At 35.4% G+C, this 23,350-nt stretch overlaps 2 protein-coding genes and 1 pseudogene across 2 annotated transcripts; 1 reads left to right on the top strand and 2 right to left on the bottom strand.

The window, feature by feature from the left end:
* LOC104702100 (CLAVATA3/ESR (CLE)-related protein 13-like) lies at window positions 643-1,620 on the bottom strand. Its single transcript, XM_010417924.2, has one exon. It carries the CDS (start codon window positions 1,487-1,489, stop codon window positions 1,178-1,180), a length of 312 nt encoding a protein of 103 aa, XP_010416226.1. The 5' UTR covers window positions 1,490-1,620; the 3' UTR covers window positions 643-1,177.
* Window positions 11,717-14,172, top strand: LOC104702099 (annotated as a pseudogene).
* LOC104704863 (eukaryotic translation initiation factor 3 subunit G-A-like) lies at window positions 16,785-18,713 on the bottom strand. Its single transcript, XM_010420882.1, has 4 exons — window positions 18,669-18,713; window positions 17,744-17,981; window positions 17,177-17,346; window positions 16,785-17,108 (listed from the first exon to the last, which is right to left on the bottom strand). Exons 1-4 carry the CDS (start codon window positions 18,711-18,713, stop codon window positions 16,785-16,787), a joined length of 777 nt encoding a protein of 258 aa, XP_010419184.1.

Raw genomic sequence — 23,350 nt, 5'->3', positions numbered from 1 at the left:
CGAACGCGTGTCGTCTCTTGGTCTGGTATTGTATCTCTCTCGTCTCTCCCTTCTCCAGTTTGCGGGTTTTTCAACAAGGCTATGTTGGCTTTAGTGTCGTTGTGGCTTTCACCGAAGGTTTTAGTTTGCTTCGAGTTGTGGTTTGTGTTATCTTCGCAAGTCTGCCTTCTCTGGTTAAGGGTTTGAAGTGGTTCGGAGATCTTCTGCTAGGTTGGGTTTGTTGGTCAGTTAGGTTGGCGTTTGAGCTAGGTATCGCTCCTTGTGCTTGTCATTCGGATGTTTTTTTTGTTGCTAGTCATCTACTAGCTCTCCTCTGTGGCTTTTTGGAGTCTTGGAGTGGAGTTCTTGACAATAGCAGTGGAATCGTCCTTCAGCTCTTCTCTTGCGAGGAGGTTACCAATTTTGGGTCTGTAGATGTCTGAAGCTGGATCGACTAGGGTCCGCGTGTAAGAGCTGCTGGTCTTCTTTGATTTGTCTCAGGTCGATTCGCAAGGTTCTCCTTTGCTCCTAGTTTGAATCGCCCTCCATGGGATTCTGGTTTGTTATGGTGGTTGTAGTTTCTGTTTCTCTGTGATGGTATGATTTCTGCTTTCGTTCCTGCCGGTTTGATGATGGCCTTACTACGGTGTGCTCTCCTAGTGCTTCCGGTCTTCTTGGTACTCTCCGGCGCTAACAGGTTCTTTGGGAAAGCTTAGTGGAATTCGCTCTGTTTCAGTTGGGCAGTTTTTGATCTTTGATCCTTTTCTCTTTCCCTTTGTAAACTTTTACCATAGGTTTTGGCTTTTGTTTATGTTCTTCTACTCATCCTAGTTTCCGGAGGTATGTTTCATGCCGGCTTAAGTTTCCCTTGTTTGGGCTTAGTTTAGATGATTTCTATGTTTTCACCTTTTTTTGTATTCAACAGATTGATTGTAATCTGTTCAGTTATAATATAAAACCACAAAAATAAAATAAAAAATAAAGATGACTAAATTTCATCATTACACATTTACATAAATAGTTAAAAAAAACTTCACATGACAAAAGAAAGAAAAAATTAAATCATTCAAGAACATATACGTGCCAAGAAAGAATATTAGCTTTCGTACTATAACTTAATCTTCTAGTAATTAATATACGTGTTTTACTATATCTTTGTGAGGAAAAGAATAATGAAAAGGAAAAAATAAGAAGACAATCAGTGGTGCAAAGGGTTTGGACCAGATGGGACGAGCCGTTTCTCAACTCCATATCTCGGGTCGATCTCTGATCCTCCTGGGGGAGATACTTTCCGATGATGATTACTCCGTTGAAGATCTTTCAAGAACGGTGTGAAGTCAAACTCTTTCGTCGCCAAAGCTCTTGTTCCCGGCCGGTAGTAAAAGGGCGTTGAGGTAATAACCGGAGAAGATATAGAGCTGAAACTAACAAATAACCCTTTAGAGACGAAGAGAAGAAGAGAGACCCATAAAAGAAACCCTAAGACACGTGAGACTTTACTTTCGGCCATGGAGATTAATTAAAGATCATAGGACCATCGAAGGGTACAGAGGAAATATAGTTTTAATATATATACACTTATACGTATGTTATGTACAGAGAAAGAGGGAGAGAGATGTGAATTGAAGACACCGTTTTCCAACGAAGAAACTTCCTTTGCGTTGAAGGAAGAAGAGGGCTCATTAAATTTGTAGTTCATTTAAAGTCAAATCTTTCATATATAGTAGTATTTTTGCAGCAATTTTTGACAAAAAAAAATTATTTTGGAAACAATTATCATTCAATGCATTAACTTTAATACTTACTAAAATTTTTAATATTAATTATAGGTAAGATTTATAAAAATAAGGAAATCTGTCTACATCATTCAAACATAAATATATGATTCTCTTTCATTTTTATTTCAATATATATTAAAAGTATCTTGAATTATTGTATAATATATTTATTTAATAAAAATTGTGATTTTTTCCTACATATGATGTAATACAAATTTTTAAAAACAGACACATCTTACTCAATAATGAATAAAAAAATTTGGGTACAATATCCCACATCGCCTAAAAAAATTGGACAATGGTTCAGAGTCATACTATAAAAAAGACCAAAATGATTCAAAATACAAAAGAGTAGAAAGTTGATTTATCAGACATTCAAAATTAAAAAACTTTTATTTGGTTTATTCCGGTTTTTTATTTTAAAAAAAAAGTTAAATATGATAAACTTTTAAAAATTTAAATATTATAAATATTAAAACTTTAAAATATGATAAATATTAAAACTTTTAAAAAGTTAAATATTATAAATATTAAAACTTTTAAAAAACTAAATATTATAAAATATTAAGTTTTATGCAATTTAAATTTATGTTCCACTCTCTTTGTTAATATAAGCTTAATTAACAAGATACAAAGAGAGTGGAACATCAATTTAAACTGCATAATAAAATTTATATTAAGTTTTTTTTTGTTAGCACATTGAATGATTGATGTTTTTGTTTAATATGAACAAAACAAACAAATTTGTCTCATTAACGAGCTACTTACCTTTACTTATAAAATAGCAAAACCGATTGCAAAATATAAAAGAAATTAGGAATTACGAAATGGTGGTTTTAGATATGTTTATTGTCTTTTTTTTTTTTTTTTTTTTTNTCAAGCAAGATATGTTTATTGTCTTGTTGCGCATAGTCAGTAAGTTTCTTTTATAACCGGAAGATCGTAGGACGGGCTCATTACTTCATGTATTGATGAGACAAAAACAAAAGCATCTAGCGAAAATTAATCCACAACCTATGCATTTTTGTCACTGTTCACACGCGTATATTAATAAAATATACAGTATATACTCGAACATCGATGCGTATGTGTACATAAAATAGTTGCTATTCCATATTATTAGACGGTACACAAACACAAGTACCAAAATAATCACTTGAATATTTAGACATGGGTTGACATCACCAAGTAGTATGCCCTCGTGTATTTTAATTTAGTTATACTATTTTTGGGATGTCATAACTTGGATGTCATAAAAATCCAATCACTGTCTTTCTTGAGAAGGTTGCAAAACGAGAAAAAAGTTTTTCTCAAGAAACTATAATGAAAAAGACGCCAATAAAAGATGAAAATGATAAGGTCATAATCCCACCTTTTATGATAGTCTCACCGGCTGTGGTTGAAGAAGACGTAGAAAGTGAAGATGGAAACGTATATGAAGAAACTCAAGAAACTGGACGAAATCAGACAGAAGGAAATCTGCGGTTTAATACAGAACCACATAAGGGTTTTTCTTTTGATGATATTCCCCCTTCAAAATGGCGCGACAAAGTATATGAGATGCATGCATGGCTAACAGAACAACAACTCAACCCAGGAGCCATTTTGCCTACATCGATTGATAAACTGGTGGCTAAATTCCAAGGACGTCTCAGGCAATGGTGGATAAGCTTAGGCCAATATCGACAATTACAAATCCGACAATCTCCAACAATCGATGCCTTGGTGGGACACATCCACAATGAATTTCTCGGCACATGGGATCATTATACTATCCAAGCCAGAGAAGAGTACCTTAGCATGAGATGCTGCTCCTTCAAGAGGAAGTATCTTGAAAGACATTATGAGCGAATGTCAAAGAGATTCTATGCCCTGAATGGGATAGATGACGTCAACCTCAAGCAGGCGTACCTGAATTCACTTCCAGAACCACTTGGAAATGAAACGTCAAAGATATTGTCTCTCAAGAATATGTCTCTCAACCAAGCTTCACTTGGAGAAATATATCAAATTTCTCTGGCAGCCCTTGAAAAGCTATGCAACCACCAGAAGTTTTTCAAACAGCTTCAAGAACAAGGAAAGCTTCTAGGAAAAGCATGTGATCGGCCAGAACTCAATATCAAGTTATGAACCTTCACCGTCAGAAAACTAAGTTATGACATCCCAAAAATAGTATAACTAAATTAAAATACACGAGGGCATACCTTCGACAATTGTAAGAGGTAGATCCATCCACATAATACATCAAATTCAGAAGGTACACTAAATCTAAATGGTACATGAAAATAACATTATTTGACACATTAAAATATTTTTAATTAACTTTTAAAATTTCTTTTAGGTTTGGATTCCATATTTTACATTTCGGATATAGTTTTGAATGGATAGAGTTTAGTATTTAGAATGTATGCTTTAATTTTGAAAATTTAAATAGATAATACACCAAACCCAAATGTACACCAAACTCAAATAGTACACTAAACCCAATGGTATACTCAACCCAGATGGTACACCAAAAAAAAAGTATTTTACACATTACAATATTTTAAATTAATATTTAGATTTTTTTTTTAATATTTGGGTTCTCTACTTTACATTTAGGATATAATTTTCAAAGGTTAGGGTTTAGTATTTAGTGTGTAGGATTTAATTTTGAGAATTTAATTAGATGGTACATCAAACTTGGATGGTAAACCAAACCCAAATGGTAAACTCAGATGGTACACCAAACCTAGATAGTATACTAGACCCAGATGGTACACTAGATTCAGACAGTACACCAGACCCATATATTACACTAGACCCAGATGGTACACTAGACCTAGATGGTACACCAGCAATAGATGATATACTTGACTCAGATAATACACTAGACCTAAATGATACACCAGACCCATATGGAACATAAGATTCAGATGGTACACCAGTTTCATATGGTACACTAGACCCAGATGGTAAACCAAAGCCAGATGGTACACTAGACTCAGATGATACACCCGATTCAGATGGTACACCAGACTCAAATAGTACACAAGAAGACTCAGATGGTATACCAGACCTAGATGGTACACCAAACGCATATTGTACACCAAACCTAGATTATACAGTAAAACCAGATGGTACACCTGATAGACTCATGGATGATGATCTACTCCCAATAACACACTTTGCAAGGTCTTGAAGAGGGATGAACGAAATGATGAAGATGAATGAGTTGAAGATGCAGCGGAATGAAGAGATGAACTGCGGAGAAGGTGAAGAAGTGGAATTGCAGCGGATTGAAGGGAAAGAACGAAGCGTACTTCTAAGAGAGATGAAGATCTCTTAGACTACAGGCTTGATTACAACTTAGATATGACACACTAAGAAGTAAACAAGTTGAGAAGATATTACACACTCCTCAGATCAAACAAGTAGAAAAAAAGGTTTTTGATAAAATGTTTGATGAGTAGCAAATGAGAAATATATGGTGTTTAAATAAGAGAGGGAGGACGAAGGAGAAGAGGGGAGAGAGGAGAGACATGCAAGAGCATGCACAAGGTCAAACTCATGCAAGAATATGCACAAGTCCCACACTTATGCAAGCTCATGCAAAATGTCTAGGAAATTAGAAAAGCATTAAATGTAAAGTTTGAACATAAAAGATAGAAATTGTGCCAAGGAAAAGATATGGGCCTTGGACCACGAAATGGGGTGACAAAGGGGCCTTGAAAATGTCACTTAAGCCTCATTAAAAACCTTGTCAAGAAAACCCAATGAGACAAAACTTGACAAGGGAAAAAGAGTGCATAAGCAACACTTAACCCTTCATCGAACACACTGAGCTGTGATCATTGTTAGGATGGCTTGAGCCATGTATTCTTGCTTCTTGTACAGCTCTCTAATTAGACCATTTATGGTTTGGTTGAACCTCCTTGATTTTGATCTTGCTACAGGACCCGCCGGAACGATCAATGTTTCCTCTGATGCTTCCGCTGGTACAAGCTGTTCTTCCAATGCTTCCTCTGGTTCAAGCTGCTCCTCCAATGCTTCCTCTGGTTCAAGCTGCTCCTCATGTCCATGTCCTTTAGTTGAGCTGTCCATGGTCTCATCATCCTCACCCACTTGAAAAGGATTTGACCTCAAATCCGAATTATCTGCACAATAAGGAAGAAGATAAGAAACATTGAAACTGCCATTCACTTTGTAGTTACCTTGGCGATCGAGATGGTAGGCGTTGTTGTTGATCCATTTGAGCAGTTTGAACGGTCGATCGATCATTGGCATTAGTTTTGACTCCTTTTCAGCTGGAAATTGTGTACTCGTCAAGTGTATCATTAGTTGTTCTCTAACCTCAAAGATCATCCTAAAACAACCATTGGATTTATGATCATGCATCAAAATATTTCCAATTCCGGTCCTTGCAAAGACTCTGGACGAAAGAACTGCAAAATCTAGGGGCTCCTCTTTTGTACCTGCAAAATTGTCAATACCTTTGGCAAAGATCAAGTGCGTCATTATAGTCATGGTACAATTATGAGCTTGATACAAATCATTATCCTTGTCATGTTCAGAATTTTCTTTGAATAAACCTAACATTTTCCCATGGTTTTCTGAATGCAAAAAACTGATAATCAAATCTCTAAAATCATGAGAAACAAATTGGGTTAAGAAATTACTTAGCTGGATAATGCCTTGGGTATTATTGATGCTTATCATGGTTAATGGAAGTGGATCTGGGGCTTCTTCTTGGATCAGTATGAAGCTGCTGACATCTTGGTGCTCATCTTGATCCAAATCAGGTGGCTTAAATTGTTTGTCTCCCACTTTCTTTTCAGTTTTTCTTATTCGCTTCATGATTGCTCTCAAATCTGTATTTGGTTCTTTTGACAAAGACAAGCAAATCATATATGTGTGATCTTGGATAAAAATATCCTTGATAATAAAAATACTTATCTTATGACAGTTTGGTATGAGCACACATGTTGCATCAGGTGGTTCATCTTTGAGTGTTGACAAAACTTTGACTACTTTTCCATGCTCCAAGTTTATTGATTGAACTAGTAAGAACACAAGATCTCTTACATCAAAAGGAAACAGTTTAGGCACTATGAAAAAGATCAAATAGATATCCATGTAATTGTTATCAAAATAGATTTTTAGAATGAAGCATCCTTGGGTGATCGAACTAGTTTTCCTGAGATACTTCCAGCTTCTAACTCCAAAATGATAAAAATTTGTTGGCATATATCTGGTGGTTTCTCCTTGCTTTGAACATAACATGTTTCTTCTCCAAAGTATTTTTGTTTCTTCATGTAACATGTTTCTTTCTTAGCAATCATGGGAAAGAACAAATGCATTATACTTGAAATAGAGAAATAAAAAACATGATCTTTCACAGTTAATTTGCAAAGCTCATTGAACAGTTTAAACTCACAAAACTCTTTTTCAAAGAAATGTCTCAAAAAAGGTTTAGCCATTACATGCTCAGTTTTAGTTCCAAACGGCTGAATCACAATGCTACTCAAAGAAACTCTCAAAGAATAGTTAAATTCAAGAAACTTTTCAAACAACAAACTTTTTTGGTTAAAGAACTTTTTAAAAGCGAAAGTTTCAAAAGTTGGAATCATTTTGTCAAAAACAAATTTTGAAACACAAAATTCTTTTACATTTTCTAAACCAAAACGTTTTTCATCTTGAGCAGAAATCATCACAAAATAATTAGGATCTATCCTAACCAAATCAATTTCTTTACAGTGCTTTCTTGGGTAGTCACAAAGATATGGTATAGGGACTGGGTTTGGCACAATGCTGATCTGCTCCAAATCACTAATCAATGGAAAACTCATCTGTGTTGTTTCTAGTGATTCTTCTTCCTGAACCTGTAAAAAGGAATTAATTCTACTCGGTTGCTCTGGTTCCAAATGGGTTAGTTTTTCAAGCACCAAATAAGATTGGATAAAAGAAAGAGCACACTTAGCTTGAGATAGAGTCATAGGTCCAGTTGGTATAGCAACATCATCCTCAGCAATGAACTGTCTCTCCTTGGATCCTTCTCCAAGTTGTTTCTCCTCGAGTCCGTCTCTGAGCTGTTCCTCCTTGGGTCCGGACTGATCTTTTCTTTCAAACTCCTTATTCTCCTTTTCTTGTTCTGCTTGTTTCCATTGTCCTTGATATGTTACGGTTTTGACTCACTTTGACCCCGTTTATTTGATAGTTTTGTAGTTGTTTGAGTCCTTTTCAGGTTATAATAAGAGGCTAGGAAGCTAAAAGCAAGGATTGGAACAGCATGAACGATCGGAGCAGAAAGGAGTTGAATTGGAACAGAAAAGCTGATTTTAGACCCAGGAGCACATGCTCCCGATTTCCGAGCACATGCTCCCGATTTCCGAGCACATGCTCCCAACTCTACGGTTTCATGACGACACGTGGCAAGCATCTAGGCGCCGATTCCCTGCCTAATTCCCCTTATTTTAGGCGATCCTTTGTGAGAGAAAGAGGGCTGAGATCGTTTTTTAATAGGAAGATTTGAATTTGGATCTTTCCTTATTTTTCTCTACTTGTATGCTATTTAACCTAGGGTTTTTAGGAGAGAGATAGATACCTTTTCTTTTGGTTTTTGAGCGACGCTTTTGTGAGAGGGAGAAGAGCGGCTACCTTGTGAAGCATATTCTGAACCCTTGTGATTTTTATATTTTTATGCTATTGAATTTCTCATCTATGTTGGTTACTCATTTCTCTATGTCTGAGTAGTTTTCTTTGCTAGATTAGGGGTTTCAAAAGGGGTTTCATGGGTTAGCAACAGAACACAAATAGGGCTTTATATAATCGATTGTCTTCACTATTGTTAGACTTAATGCTTAGGTTGATTTGATCACCCAATCTATGATTCTAGGTTTATCTATTCATCAAAAGTGTAATAGGTTGCTAGAAAAGACATTAGTGGGCAAATTATCCTAGACCTGCGAAAGTTGATGTGTAGGTGATTTGTGAACTTATCATTCCTGTTCTTTAATGCTTGTCTGCGATTCTGGGCTCAAACGACAGTTTAGGGTTTATGGACCGCCGAGCATGTGCTCCGGATGTCTGAGCATGTGCTCCGCGTTTCCGCACAGAATCGATCAGATAGAGTTATTGATACCACGACAATGGATCAGTTTATATTTATGTTTGAGTTCTAGACTGGTACTTAATCTATGCCCTAAATAGTTGTTTAGTTGCTATCTCTGAAATTCCCGAGAATTATCTCTGATCGAATGTTTTGCTTATTGCCTTTTTATACCGTTTTAATCGCGTTACTGTTACCAAACGAACCCAACTTCGAATTGTCTTAGCTTGAAATTGAACCAATAGAACCATAGAGTAAAACTTGGTCTTCGTGGGATTCGACCCCTAAGTACTACTTCTTTGCTGTGCACTTGCAGTAGGAAAATAGGGTTTAAAACTCTGTGTATCAAGTTTTTGGCGCCGTTGCCGGGGACCAAATTTTTACCTTTGGTTTTCGGCGAAATTACTAGACTAAGACCTTACTGATTTGTCTTTCTGCTTCTTCTTTGCGTGTGTTTCAGGTGCATGTCAAGAAGATCTACAAGAAGAAACAACACCGAAGAACTAGTTGCTTTGTCAGCCGCAGAGCTCTCTTTGGCAGAAAGAACAAACCGCAAGAACAGAAAGTTTCAATCCGTCAACATGGGTGACAACAGAAACAATGAGGATATGGCTGCCGAGTTGCAGCAACTTCGACAACAGTTGGGGCAGTTGCTCCGTGCTCAACACGAAAGAGCCGCGCCGCCACAACCGTCCATTGGGGACAAGGACAACCCGCATGCGTTCTACACCAACCGAGTGGCGATTGTTCCTCCCACCATCCAGAGATAAGATTTTGAGATCAAGCCACAGATGATCTCTCTAGTGAAGTAGCACCTATTTCACGGTCTCCCAGCTGAGATTCCGATGGACCACATCGAGAATTTCGAGGAGATATGTAGCACCACTGGAAAAATATAAAAACGAATCCAAAAATTCTGTAATCAATTTTCAAAAATACTAGACTCCTTGCTGGTTCGACAACAGTTGATTTCGTAAGTTTTGAAAAAGTGAAACATTTAATAAAATTCTCGCAAGATGAACAAAAAATCTGGAAAAACAAAAAGTGACGATTGGAATTTCAAAACCTGGTTGCAAATTGGCTCTGATACCACATGATAGACTTCTGGATGATGATCTACTCCCAAGAACACACTTTGCAAGGTCTTGAAGAGGGATGAACGAAATGATGAAGATGAATGGGTTGAAGATGCAGCGGAATGAAGAGATGAATTGCGGAGAAGGTGAAAAGGTGGAATTGCAGCGGATTGAAGGGGAAGAACTAAGTGTACTTCTAAGAGAGATGGAGATCTCTTAGACTACATGCTTGATTACAACTTAGATATGACACACTAAGAAGTAAACAAGTTGAGAAGATATTACACACTCCTCAGATCAAACAAGTAGAAAAGAAGGTTTTTGATAAAATATTTGATGAGTAGCAAATGAGAAATACATGGTGTTTAAATAGGAGAAGGACGACGAAGGAGAAGAGGGGAGAGAGGAGAGACATTCAAGAGCATGCACAAAGTCAAACTCATGCAAGTATATGCACAAGTCCCACACTTATGCAAGCTCATGCAAAATGTCTAGGAAATTACAAAAGCATTAAATGTAAAATTTGAACATAAAAGATAGAAATTGTGCCAAGGAAAAGATATGGGCCTTGGACCACGAAATGAGGTGACAAAGGGGCCTTGAAAATGTCACTTAAGCCTCATTAAAAACCTTGTCAAGAAAACCCAATGGGAGAAAACTTGACAAGGGAAAAAGAGTGCATAAGCAACACTTAACCCTTCATCGAACACACTGAGTTGTGATCATTGTTAGGATGGCTTGAGCCATGTCTTCTTGATTCTTGTCCAGCTCTCTAAGTAGACCATTGATGGCTTGGTTGAACCTCCTTGATTTTGACCTTGTTACAGGACCCACCGGAACGATCAATGTTTCTTCTGATGCTTCCGCTGGTACAAGTTGCTCCTCCAATGCTTCCTCTGGTTCAAGCTGCTCCTCCAATGCTTCCTCTGGTTCAAGCTGCTCCTCATGTCCATGTCCTTTAGTTGAGCTGTCCATGGTCCCATCATCACCAAACCAAATGGTACACCAGTCCTGATTGTATTCTAAACCCAGATTGTACAGTTAACCCATATGGTACATCAAACCTAAATGGTACACCAAAATAGCATTATTTGACACATTAAAATATTTTAAAATATTTTTTTATGTTTGACTTCTCCATTTTACACTTAATGTATAATTATGAGTAGTAGAGTTTTAGAATCAAAAGTTTAGGGTTTAGTTTTAGAATTTAAACCCGGTTTTTATAAATTTAGAATGCTAAATTTGAAAATAAAAATTATTTGGTGTTATTTAAGAGAATTTTCTTAATTTAAATGGATCTTAATTTAAATTAGTTTTTTGATTCATCGGGTCCTACACAATTGAATTTTTCTTGTTGTTGTCATATTCTATCTCTCATTTACTCTAAAATTGGGACCACAAATTGGGGACCACATGGTTATAGATATATTGGTCTTTTTATTTGTCTTTTTCTTACATTTTCTTTCACAAACTCTCTATCTCACAAAAGTAAAAAGTGTATTTCTTCAAATTTCTAACAAAAACTGTATGCTTTTTCAGTTACTTCTCAAAAAGTGTCTATACACTAAGAGCATCTCCACTGGGGAGTGTTCTTTGAGTTGCTCTCACATTTGGGCCCCAATTTCCCAAGAAAATACATATTTTCGAGTCCATGAAGCAGAGTATCGGTGCTATGGAAAGCAATTTGAGCAACCCCTGAAGAACGCGACGTGGCGTATGGCCATTGGTGGACGCGTAAATATAAAAAGTTTTATTTTATTTTATTTTTCCCCATTTCTTCTTTCATTCTTCCCGACTCTCTCTCTCTTTTCTCTCGTTCGAAACGGCGATCAAACATGCGATTCATCCAGAATTTGGGAAATTCAATCAATTCACATCGAATTCATTGAATTTTCTGGCTAAAACTGGAGGGTTGATGGTCATCGGAGGCGATGGCATTATAAATCGGCGTAACCCTAAGATTGCACTCTCACTTGACGAACGCTCTTCACTTGAACGATTGTCTCATCGGAAAGCCGTTCTTTAATCGACGCCTCCTCCCTCCTCCGTCATGACAATGGAGTGCGTTAACCCCGAAGGTCTTCAATTAGATGGTCGCCAATTCAACAAAGTATGTATGCATTATTATTTTATCTCTTCCTCTCTTTCGCTACAATCTGATTCCTATTTTTATATTATCTTTTGGTATTTCTATTGAATCGATTTTGTATTTTGTTTTTACAGATTCAAAACTCTTCGCATGATCAAACCCTAGAATCAAGGATATCGCCGATCTTGATGAAAGGACATGAACGTCCATTGACGTGCCTCAAGTACAACAGAGATGGCGATCTCCTATTCTCATGTGCCAAGGACCACAATCCCACTCTTTGGTTTGCCGATAATGGTGAACGCCTTGGAACCTACCGTGGCCACAATGGTGCTGTGTGGTGTTGTGATGTCTCCTGTAAGTGTCTCATCTTCTCAAATTCAATTAGTATAGAGTGGATGGAATGGATTCAGTTTAGGGTTTAGTCTTTCAAAAATTAATGTTTAGTGATTTGTTTGTGAGTTCTTAGGAGACTTGTCAAGATTGATCACTAGTAGTGCTGATCAGACTGCTAAGCTCTGGGATGTGAAATCTGGTGAACAATTGTTCACATACAAGTTTGGTTCTCCGGCCAGGTCTGTGGATTTCTCTGTTGGAGATCATCTTGTTGTGATTACCATTGATCCCTTCATGGATCGTACCTCTGCTATTCATGTGAAACGCATTGCCGAAGATCCCCATGATCGTAAGTTGTCAATTCCGGATCAAAATATAGTTATGTTACTTAGCCTATATGTCTTGTATGTGTAATTTGGAATTGGTTTTGATGCAATTGGTGTAGAGGTTGGTGATTATGTGCTTGTCATTAATGATCCTGATGGAAAGAAGAGGATCAATACAGTTGTTTGGGGTCCCCTGAACAAAACTATCGTTAGCGCCGATGAAGATGTTGTTATCAGAATCTAGGATACCGAGGTATTTCAAATTTCTTGAGGCCTTTCTGTGTATTGATTTCCATTTAAAGATTATTAGCTTAAACCTTCTATGGTGCTACTGTCATTGTTGCTAGACTAGGACAATTACTTCAACATCAAGAGTTAGATTCTTTGAAAGAGACTCCCATTTTTTTATTCTCTCTCTTTTCAACATTTTCATGATTTTGTACTACCTATATACTTAGATGATAAAGCTCTTTGAAATAATTGATGGCATAAACAATCAATTCAAACGTATAAATGGTGACAATTTTTTTTCCTAGTAGACATGCAGACTAAATAAAAGTCCTTGAAACTACATATTGTTGGAAAATACTTGCATTTGATAAAATAATTAAAAAAATTGATAAAGTGAATAACTATAGATTTAAAAGTCCTTTTAAAATAATGACGATAAATAATTTAAGGAATAACACTAGAATTTGATATTCTACTAAATTTCTATCAAATTCATTAGATCAATATTGATATTCTTATTCCGAATTTTGTAACATATATTTAATATTCCAATTTTGTAAAATATGTTTAAAATTCCAAATTTTGTAAAATATTTTTAATATTCCAAATTCTGTAATTTTTTTTTCTTTCTATTTTTGTAACAGAAATAATTTAAATAATTGTTTTCTCATTTTAGATTATTAAAATTTGATAATCAATAAACAAAAATAAAATAAAATAATATTTTTTAAATGATTGAGCAACCTTCTTTGGATTCTCTAGTGGAGAGATAATGTTGTTTAAGTTCTAAGTGAGTTGCTTTAATTAGTTTAATATTAATTATATGATTAATTACTATTTGAGCAACTTAAGAGAGTTGTTGGAGTGGAGATGGTCTAATGGACTCTTTGTGTAAAGTAGGTCTCTTAATTAAAAAAGAAAAAAATGAATATCTAACCTTAAATAGTCTTAGAATGTGCACAATGTGCACATTAACAACTATATGAACCACCCACAAAATAGTATTAAAAAATTAATATATACAAAAGTTGTATTCAGGAATATAACTACCAAAAAATCTTAGGTTCATACGAAGTTGACTTAGGTTCTGCTTTCCCCCTTTTAGTATAATCTAGCCAAAGTTCACCATTGAGCGTTGACTTAAATGTAGTTTCAAGACGTGATTGTTACTCCTGCTGGCGTTGTGAGGCTTATTGATTCAGTGGAAGGAGTCATGAAACAGAGTAAAAGAAGGAAGAACATGAATCTAACCCGTCTTCCATAACAGGTAACAGAGTTATATTGATTTAGGTATTTGGGGGCACAGAACATGAATCTAGCCCATCTTCCATAACTTTAGAAGTATGATCTGTCGTAACAAAATGTTGAAAGTGCAGAAGAAAGGAAGAGCACAACTTGGGCTCCAAGAAGAGCAGATGCTTCGTGATGCTTCAAAAGAAAAGTACATATCTGCAGCTGCAGAGCGAAAGAAATGCTACACTGTACTACGAGCATTCCAGGTTAGCACAAAAGAGGAAAGAGGTGTTTATACTGATATAGCGTTTCAAACTCCCGAGTGTCATCTACTTATATAGTGCTAAATATTCTCAATGGCAGGAGGAATGTACTGACAACGAGGGGCTGAGGAGTCAATAGTCTGCTATGACCACCTCTGACTCGAAAGAAGGGGTTGGATAAGGTGATACGAAGTGACTCTCCTTTCGAGTTACAGCCAACCAGAATACCAGAGTTGATTACTTGATTTAAACATGATTCTCTTGTGATATGTAAATCATATGCTCAGCCTTTAACGAAAATATATGAAAATCTATTGTTTAGTTGACCAAATGTTTATGTATTAGGTATTATTATACTCTAAATCAATGAGGGGTAATAAGTTCGGATATAAAACCTACAAAAGGCACAGAGCATTACAAATAACAACTCAGAAGAAGAGACCAAAAAAAAAACAACCAAAGTCTCTTATTCAGACTTAATCATGTCGCTTCGTTTTCAGGATCTGATATGTGAACCGGATCTCTGGTATCTCGTCCCCTTGATATGATGCTTCCTCATTCAAACGTGAGCATAGAACTAGTACAGTCATTGATATTCTATAGTTTTATTTAATTAATAGTAGCTATACTTTATATAACCAAAACATGCAAATTGGTTTTAAGCCAATAGAACGAATTATTGGCAACAACAAAAAAATCTGTAAGACTTGTTCCATACATTCAACGCCAAGATACATATTTTTTTTTTTGGTAAAAGATTTATCGTCGAATATATGTATAATAATTATGTTTAATTCAAACAACCGAGAAAGGAGAGTCAATATCCTAAGGAATTTTTTTGGGTAATGTGAAATTAGAGCTTATATTGAAATTTTTTGGGTAATGTGAAGTTAGAGCTTATATTGATGAAGAATTAATTTAGAAATAGAGAAATAGTTATAAGTTTTTTTCGTTTACTTATACATACCTGAAAAAAAGAACAATTGAAAATATTTTATTTTAGAAAAAAGAAAAAAAAATAAAAGCAATTGAAAATATTTATAATAACTCAAGTAAACTCGGTAGATCTAGAAAATACATATATATATATATATATATATATATATATATATATAACATGTAAGTAGACTAATCAAAAGAAAAAAAAAACCCTAATAAGAATTGATGATTAATAACAATTGACAACATAATTTCTAGCTGGATCTAGCAGTAGCCCATTCGACACTAAAGTACTCATTCGACACTAAAGATGAGATTATCATAACCATTAGAATAATATAAAGAAAGTCATAGAATATAGGTTTACGGATGAGAGTTAAATGGTAAAGTCATTGTCAAAACATGTGTTTGGATGGGATTAGATATAAGATATAACCATGCGTATGATTTTATATGTTTTCTGTAGTTGAAAAGTATGTCTCTTAATTAAAAAAAGAAAAAAATGAATATCTAACCTTAAATAGTCTTAGAATGTGCACAATGTGCACATTAACAACTATATGAACCACCCACAAAATAGTATTAATATATACAAAAGTTGTATTCAGGAATATAACTACCAAAAAATCTTTAAATAGTCTATATATTTATATTAATAACTTTGAAAATTACAATATGTTATTATTTATTTTTATTGTAAGAAAATGGTTGTATCTAAATAAATAAATAAAAAAAAATCAAAAAGTACATATTTAATATAACAGTTATTACATATTAAGTTGTTACTATTAATGGATTAACATGTGATTAAGTAAGAAAAACTATAAATATGTAAATTATATTCTCTTATTTAAACGAATCGATTGATTTTGTTCAAAGAAATTAAAACCATAAAAGCCAAATTCGGTTTAATTTATTTAAGTTGGTCAAGCCCATTTAAGACCCAATTCGGTTTAATTTATTTTGACACTGATGCATGGTTAGATTCATTACCTTTTTTTTTCCATATAATATACTACATATATTTGACCCAAAAAAAAATCTGTATATATATATATACCATATATTTTTCATAAAATCATTGTTTTGCATTTATTCTTTATGATTTATTTAAATTAAAATTTGTTATGATTAGTTAGGAAAGAGTACTAAACTAAAAACAAAAGTTTTGATTCACCAAAAGGAAAAAAAGAGCGATATCTCATTATCGTCGACCACCGTGAGTGGTGGCCGGAGCTTTCCACCAGCGATGACTTCTTTCTTGTCCTTATCAGTCACTACTGTCATGTTTATATAAACCAAAACATGTATACTGTAATAAACCTAACTAATACATGGAAATTGGTTTAAGCCAATTATGTTATGGCAAAAGAACGAATTGTTATTGGTGTCTCTAACAAATATTAGCCTCTTACGTATACAAAGAACGATCATGGAAAATAGTTCAGTGTGCCCATTCGACCCTAAGAATTAGACTATCATAGCCATAACCATTCAGTGTGCTGATTGCTCGCTGGGCATCTTTCCTACACAAAAAGTTGACAAAACCGAAGCCTCTACTCGTTCCGGTCTTCTGGTCCGAGGCCACATGTACTCGAGTCACATCACCAAATGAACCGAATAAATCCATCAAATCCGGTTCACGCGTGTCTTCAGACAAGTTAGTCACACGTAAAGAGTTCTCGTCGTTCCTCCTCCTCCTCATGTCTGAGAGAGCGATGCTTCTTTCTGAACCTTTTCTCATGCTTGGTGGGACATAGGTAGCAACCTTGTAGCAACTATGTAATCTCTATTGGAATGAAATCTTCACATTAAAACAAAAAAAAAAAAAAAAACCTTGTCGGTCCACGTAGAAGCTTCTGCTTGATCGGTTGAGGAATGATTATTCTCAGGGCATCTCGCTGTCCAGTGCTCACCTTTCTTGCCGCAATTCCTGCAGATCATCAGGACCGCACCGGGTTTATCAAACTGTGGTACTGATGGCTTTGTTTCTTCCTGTCTGGTACCTGACATATCAAAAGAAAATTAGAATGATATATTGTCTAATTAATACCTTAGAGAAAAAAAAGAAAAAAAAAAGCCTAAACAACTTAAGACTCTCGACAGGACGAATATAATCAACACACCATACATAAATTAAAAAGGTGAAATTAATTAACAGTTGATATAACCTACCAAATATATATAAAGAGAGTAAGCTAAGTAACAAGTTCTTAACAGTACGTACATCTGTAAATCTTTATTCGGAATTAGTAAATTGTCACTAAACGTAATTAGTAACAAGCTATATACCGCTAACCATGCAACAGGTCAGAGATAATTATATAAACCATGCATGCAAAATTTTAAAGCAAAGGAAAAGAAAATAAAAAAAGTAGAGATATTGGGAGAAAGAAATTTTACCAGAAAGAGCCTTGGGTCGTTCCAAATAGATCTCCTCCGTTGAAACCATAGTGAGGCAGCTACCACCGGCCTCATCATCATTGACGGCATCTCCGAACTTAGCCCATCTACGGCGCTCCGCTACCCGCTTAGATCTAGCCCCCATGCGGACAAGTACGGTGATCGTGTCCTTGCGGATACGTGTTGTGGTTGTTATCTTTACCGTTTGGCCGTGTTCATTAAGCCGGTGCTCGATCACCTTTAGTGTTTATGATTAAATGCTTAGTTTCTAACATTAATCTACATTTTGATATTAATCTTAAAATAACATGTTTTAAGTTTTCTTTTGAAAAAAACATAAAAGTTTTATTTTCTAAAAATAACACAAACACAGAAAAATAATTTTTAAGGTTGTTGAATTTTATTTATTTATGCTATATGGTACACAAAACCAAGATAGTACATTAATGATTAAACTCCATTAGTACACCCGTGGTTTTGGCTCTTTTAAATTTAATAAAATTAAAGGTAGTACTAGATTTATTAAACATGATTATTTATTGGCCAACATTTCATAAATCACTCATAAAAAAGATGCATCATTCCACTAGGGTCTCATGAATTGGGAGTTGACATGTTAAGTCTCAATTTTTAAAAAGTAGATTATAATTATTTTAAAGTTGCTTATGATACCGAAAGAATGAAGATATTTTAGTTGTTCTTACGATATAACATGTTGCATTACTTTGTCTATAAAGATGAAAAGTTAACTTTTTTTTATTGTTAGAGATGATTGGTGCTCTTAATTATAATGAAACTAGCTTTGACCACCTAAACAAGATTCAGAGAAAGCTAGGAGAAAACATTTGGAAAGAGGTCTTGGAAGACTTTGATGTGATAATACTTCCACTATCTGTCAAAATGGGTAACGCGACCCGACTCATACCCACATGGATTCAAGACTTTCATGGGCGGGTTCAATCCGATCCATTTATTATAATGGGTTGAATTTATATACCGAAACCCAATAATATAAAACCTAATGGCTAAATGGGTTATATGGGTTACCCATATATAAATAAAATAAAATAAAATAATTAATATTAAATCCATAACATATTATATAAAATAAATTATAAAACTAACCAAAGTTTTTAAATTTTAAAAAATAATATCTAGATATTAAAATAGAAAGAACATCCTAAAATCCTAAAGCCAAAAATCTATAAAACCAAAATAAAAAGTCATTCTTAATTTAAAATAAAAATCATTCTTAATTTAAAATTAAAAAACACTTGAATCTTCTCTAAATGATCCAGTAAGATTCTTTAACTTCATAGTCTTCATTCTTCATATATACATATTATATTATTTTCTGTTTTTCATTCTTCATATATACATAAGATATATATTATATTATATATATATTATATTTGTTTTTTTCCGATTAACCCATGGGTAACCTATAACCCTAACGGGTTTACCCTGTTAAACCCACGAACCCCTTGGACGAACCCATCAAAACGAGTTTTCATCTCAGAAGTCCCTAAAATATTTCTGACAATCTCAAAAGTCCCTTTCTTTTTTGGCTTTTATTTTTGATTTTTTTTTTTAAATCGAGAATGTGTTGTTTTACATTCTTGTCCAAAGAAAACTAAGTTATTTACAAAAAATACATGGGTAGTATCCACCCAACCAAACGAAATCGGATCTAAGACCCAAAAAACTGAATCGGTTTCTTTTTTTTTAAAAAACTGTAAATTAAAACCGCTCTCTCTCGTCACTCTTCTCTTTCTTTGGGAAACTCGAATCGATTTGGGTGGAACTGTAGAACTAGGTTTTTCTCTTTTTCTTTCAATCAACCAAAAATCGAGTAAGAAGATGGTGAAAACAAGGGGGGGTCGTGTGAGGAGGAGTGAGCGTTTGAAAGAGAAGAAGATCTCACAAGGAGATGGTGGTTCGAAAGCAAAATTCGATTCGCCGGAAGTAGGTGTGTCGGGTTTGAGTCCGGCGACAGTAGGAGGAGAGAGAGCTTTGAGTACGGTGGCAGAAGAAAGTGAAAGTCGAGTTTCGGAGGAACCCAATCCGGTGGTCGGAAGAGAAAATGCGAACGAAGGAGAGAAAGCAAAATCCGGTACTCCGGAATCAAGTAATCGAGAAGAAGATGATGAAGAAGGAGGAGATAACGAGAGATCTACTTCTGTGGAATCAAGCGATGGAGAAGAAGAAGGAAACGATGAAGGGGAAGAAGGAAACGATGAAGGGGAAGAAGAAAACGATGAAGTGGAAGAAGAAAACGATGAAGGAGAAGAAGGTGAAGAAGGTGAAGAAGGGGAAGAAAAAGACGATGAAAGGGAAGAAGAAAACGATGAAGGAGAAGAATCGGAAGAAAAAGACGATGAAGGAGAAGAAAAAGAAGAAGAAGATAAGGAGGGAAGTTTGAACTCGGCAGGTAACTCGAGAAGGAGTACAAGCGAAAGTAAGAGGGAGCACGAGGAGCACAACGATGCAAGTGTAAGTACAACAAGTCTGTTTCATTCGTTCGGAATTGAATTGGAATTTGAAATCGATCTAGTAGAAATGGTAGAACTGGTGCAACTAATGGGTGTAGAACTAGTAGAACTGGTACAACTAGGTGGTGTAGAACTAGTAGAACTGGTACAACTAGTTGTTGTATAACTGGTATAACTCATGTAAAACTGATATTGTTGCAGGAATCGGAGGAGGAAACAGAAGCGATGCAACCTTTAGGAATGCACTTTGAGCCTAGTCAGTACAACCAGAAAATCAAGCTATCGACAAGGTGTCATATTTTTGAAACTGTGGAAACACTGGATAAATTAGAGCATCCACTGACTAGTTCTGAGAGGGATTGGTTTGAGAAACATCCACAATTCAAGCATATTTTCCACATGCCAAGGGAACCAAACCACAAGCTTATGGGAATGTGGTTGCTCTTACTTCGAACGGCTAAAATCGAAAAAAAGAAGGAAGCATGGTTTATTGTGAATGGTGTTCCAATCCGGTATGATCTGAGAGAACATGCGTTGATGTCTGGATTAGATTGTCGGTGCTATCCACTTGATTACAAGGAAGCCGGCGGTATCGAGTTTCGAAGGAAGTATTTTTTACGAAAAAAAAAGATTACACTTCAAGATGTGAGGGGAAAGCTAATGGTAATGCAACCAGATCGTACTCGTGATAGGTTGAAGATGGCGGTTCTCTACTTTTTAGGAAGCATCATTGTAGGCTATACAAAAGACTCGGGGAAAGATGTTGCGGGTATCGATGATTTTGTTGTAAGAGCAGTGAATGATCTAGGTTGTTGTGTGTCTTTTCCTTGGGGGAGATTATCATTCGAGAACATGTTAGAAGAGATTTCCCATACAATGAGGCATTTTAATGGGGCCGTGCATAAAGAGAATGTGATATGGCCTGTTCCAGGTTTCTGTGTTTCATTGGAGGTTAGTTAGTTTAAAATTTGAAGTTTTCTCATTGTTGATATTTCTTATAAGTGAAGCTGATTTTTTTTTTTTTTTTTTGTGTAGTTTTTACTATTTGAGGCAGTTCCAATTTTGGCGAACACTTACAATGACCAAATTTCTGAGGCGGATGCAAGTTGTCCTAGGATGTGCAGGAGAAAATTTAAGGGTACCGGTCAGAAAGGTTTTCCTCTAAAGAATATAGGTGATACACTTGGTACAACAAAGGTTAGTTATCCTAACAATTGAAATTATTAATCATTTGAATAAATTGGTTTGTAATGTATCTAAAGTAGGTCGTTTACACAGGCAATTGCTAGTGTGATCCCTCATATTGATGAAGAAATTCCTCTTCTCGATTTAATCATGGAAGAAGCTGAGGAAGACGATACCCATGATGTCGTAGTTGCCAGTTGGATGTGGCGCCTTCGTAGAGGACTACCTGTACTTTTGGAGGAGATGTACACAGCCGATGTGGCTACTCGTTCAGGACAAAATGATGCGAATGAGGAAATAGACGCCAATGAACAACCGAGAGAAGATACTATTGAGTTGGTGGATCTTCTAAGGACCATGAAGCAGGATATGAAAACTCAGTTCGATAACATTTCGGCGAAGATTGATGGGCTTGAAAAAAAGATCGAACCGTTGGAAGTATATGTGAAAGAGCAAGAGAAATCAAAGGTAATACTTCGTAATACTATAGTAATACTTGGTAATACTATAGTAATACTTGGTAATACTAGAAGGTGTTAACAAAATTTGGTTTCATGTCAGGCGCATGTAGATGATGAGCAACCGAGTACTTCGCAAGAAGGAGGGAGAGGGACGAAGAGAAAAAGGTCTAAGAAGTAGTAAAACTATGTTATTTTCTTTGATTTGTCATCGTAGTACTAGTAAAACTATGTAAAACTTCGTTATTTTCTTGGTTTTGCGATTGGTACTGGTATTACTAGTAAAACTATGTAAAACTACGTTATTTTCTTGGATTTGTCGTTCGTATTTTTGGTAAAACTACGTAAAACTAAACAAAACTAGAGAATTCATATAAGAAAAATATAGAACATGATTCAATTCAAGAAGGAGGCATAATCCTAGAAGTCACATAAAAGAGAGATAGAACATCATGATTCAACAAGAGAAGTCACATGAAAGATAAGAAACTGATTCAACAAGAGAATTCAAGGAAAAGATAATAAACAGAAACTGATTCAACAAGTTTTAAACCAACGTAGAATGAGATTGACTCAGATAATATCAATCAAAACACAACCTATCCAGGAGATCGACTCGAGTGGTAAGCAACACCACCTCCTCCCTTAGTTTGGCAATCTCGTCACTCTTCTTCTTAAGCTGCATCTGCAAATTATAGATCTTAGTATGATGGGGTTCAAATTCCTTCAATCTCTCCCAATGGTTATCAACATCCTTCCTTAAGGTTTGGGTTTCTTCTTCAATTGCATCAGCCCAATTTTTCCGCCTGTGCAATCCATCATCCTGCAAAATATATCAACGAACAGACATCATACTCAGGTCTCTCAATTGTATTTGATTTAATTTAATTTACCTTATACTTAACGCAAGTAAACCATCTCTTTTTCTCTGTTTCTGTTGGAGAGATCTCATTGACGATTCGTTCACCACATGGGCAAATTCGAGGCATGCCCAAATCACCATCGGCTATGGCTTGTCGCCACGCTTCTAACTTCCTCGCCCTCTTCTGATCAACATAGTATGGGTTGACCTCAAATTGTTCCATAGTTTGAGAAGGAGAGAAATAGATCTAGAATTCGACTTTGAAGATGAGAGAAGGAGAGAATGTGTACTTTAGGTTTCGAAGAAATGAATGAATGGATGAGAATGAGGAAGATAAATCTTCGGGGCTGTGGTGAAGAAAGAAAGAAAAAACGAAATTCTGGCCCATGTAAAAGACGTGTGCGTTCACACTGCGTGTTCACACACAGTTTTACCGATTAATGCAGTTGCACTAAACTTACAAATAGTTGTACTTTAGAGGTTTCTCAGTTTAATTAGTTATACTAAACCTTAGCATTACTTTTTTTAGTTTTACAGTTGATTAAACTTAACTAACATACAATTACAAGCTTTTTGCAACTTCATAAGTTAAAACTTATAATTCTATAAC

Source organism: Camelina sativa, chromosome 7 (assembly GCF_000633955.1).
Source record: "Camelina sativa cultivar DH55 chromosome 7, Cs, whole genome shotgun sequence".
NCBI lineage: Eukaryota > Viridiplantae > Streptophyta > Magnoliopsida > Brassicales > Brassicaceae > Camelina > Camelina sativa.
This window is presented reverse-complemented; position numbering and strand designations above follow the sequence as displayed.

Excerpts from the sequence above, each read along its gene's own strand:
- LOC104704863 (XM_010420882.1), bottom strand. The coding sequence starts at position 18,713 with ATGGATCGGATTGAACCCGCCCATGAAAGTCTTGAATCCATGTGG. Across the intron at positions 17,982-18,668 it reads AAAGTCTTGAATCCATGTGG|GTGATCGAGCACCGGCTTAA; the intron begins GTATGAGTCGGG and ends TAAACACTAAAG. Across the intron at positions 17,109-17,176 it reads CTTCTACGTGGACCGACAAG|GTTGCTACCTATGTCCCACC; the intron begins GTTTTTTTTTTT and ends AGTTGCTACAAG.
- LOC104702100 (XM_010417924.2), bottom strand. The coding sequence starts at position 1,489 with ATGGCCGAAAGTAAAGTCTCACGTGTCTTAGGGTTTCTTTTATGGGTC.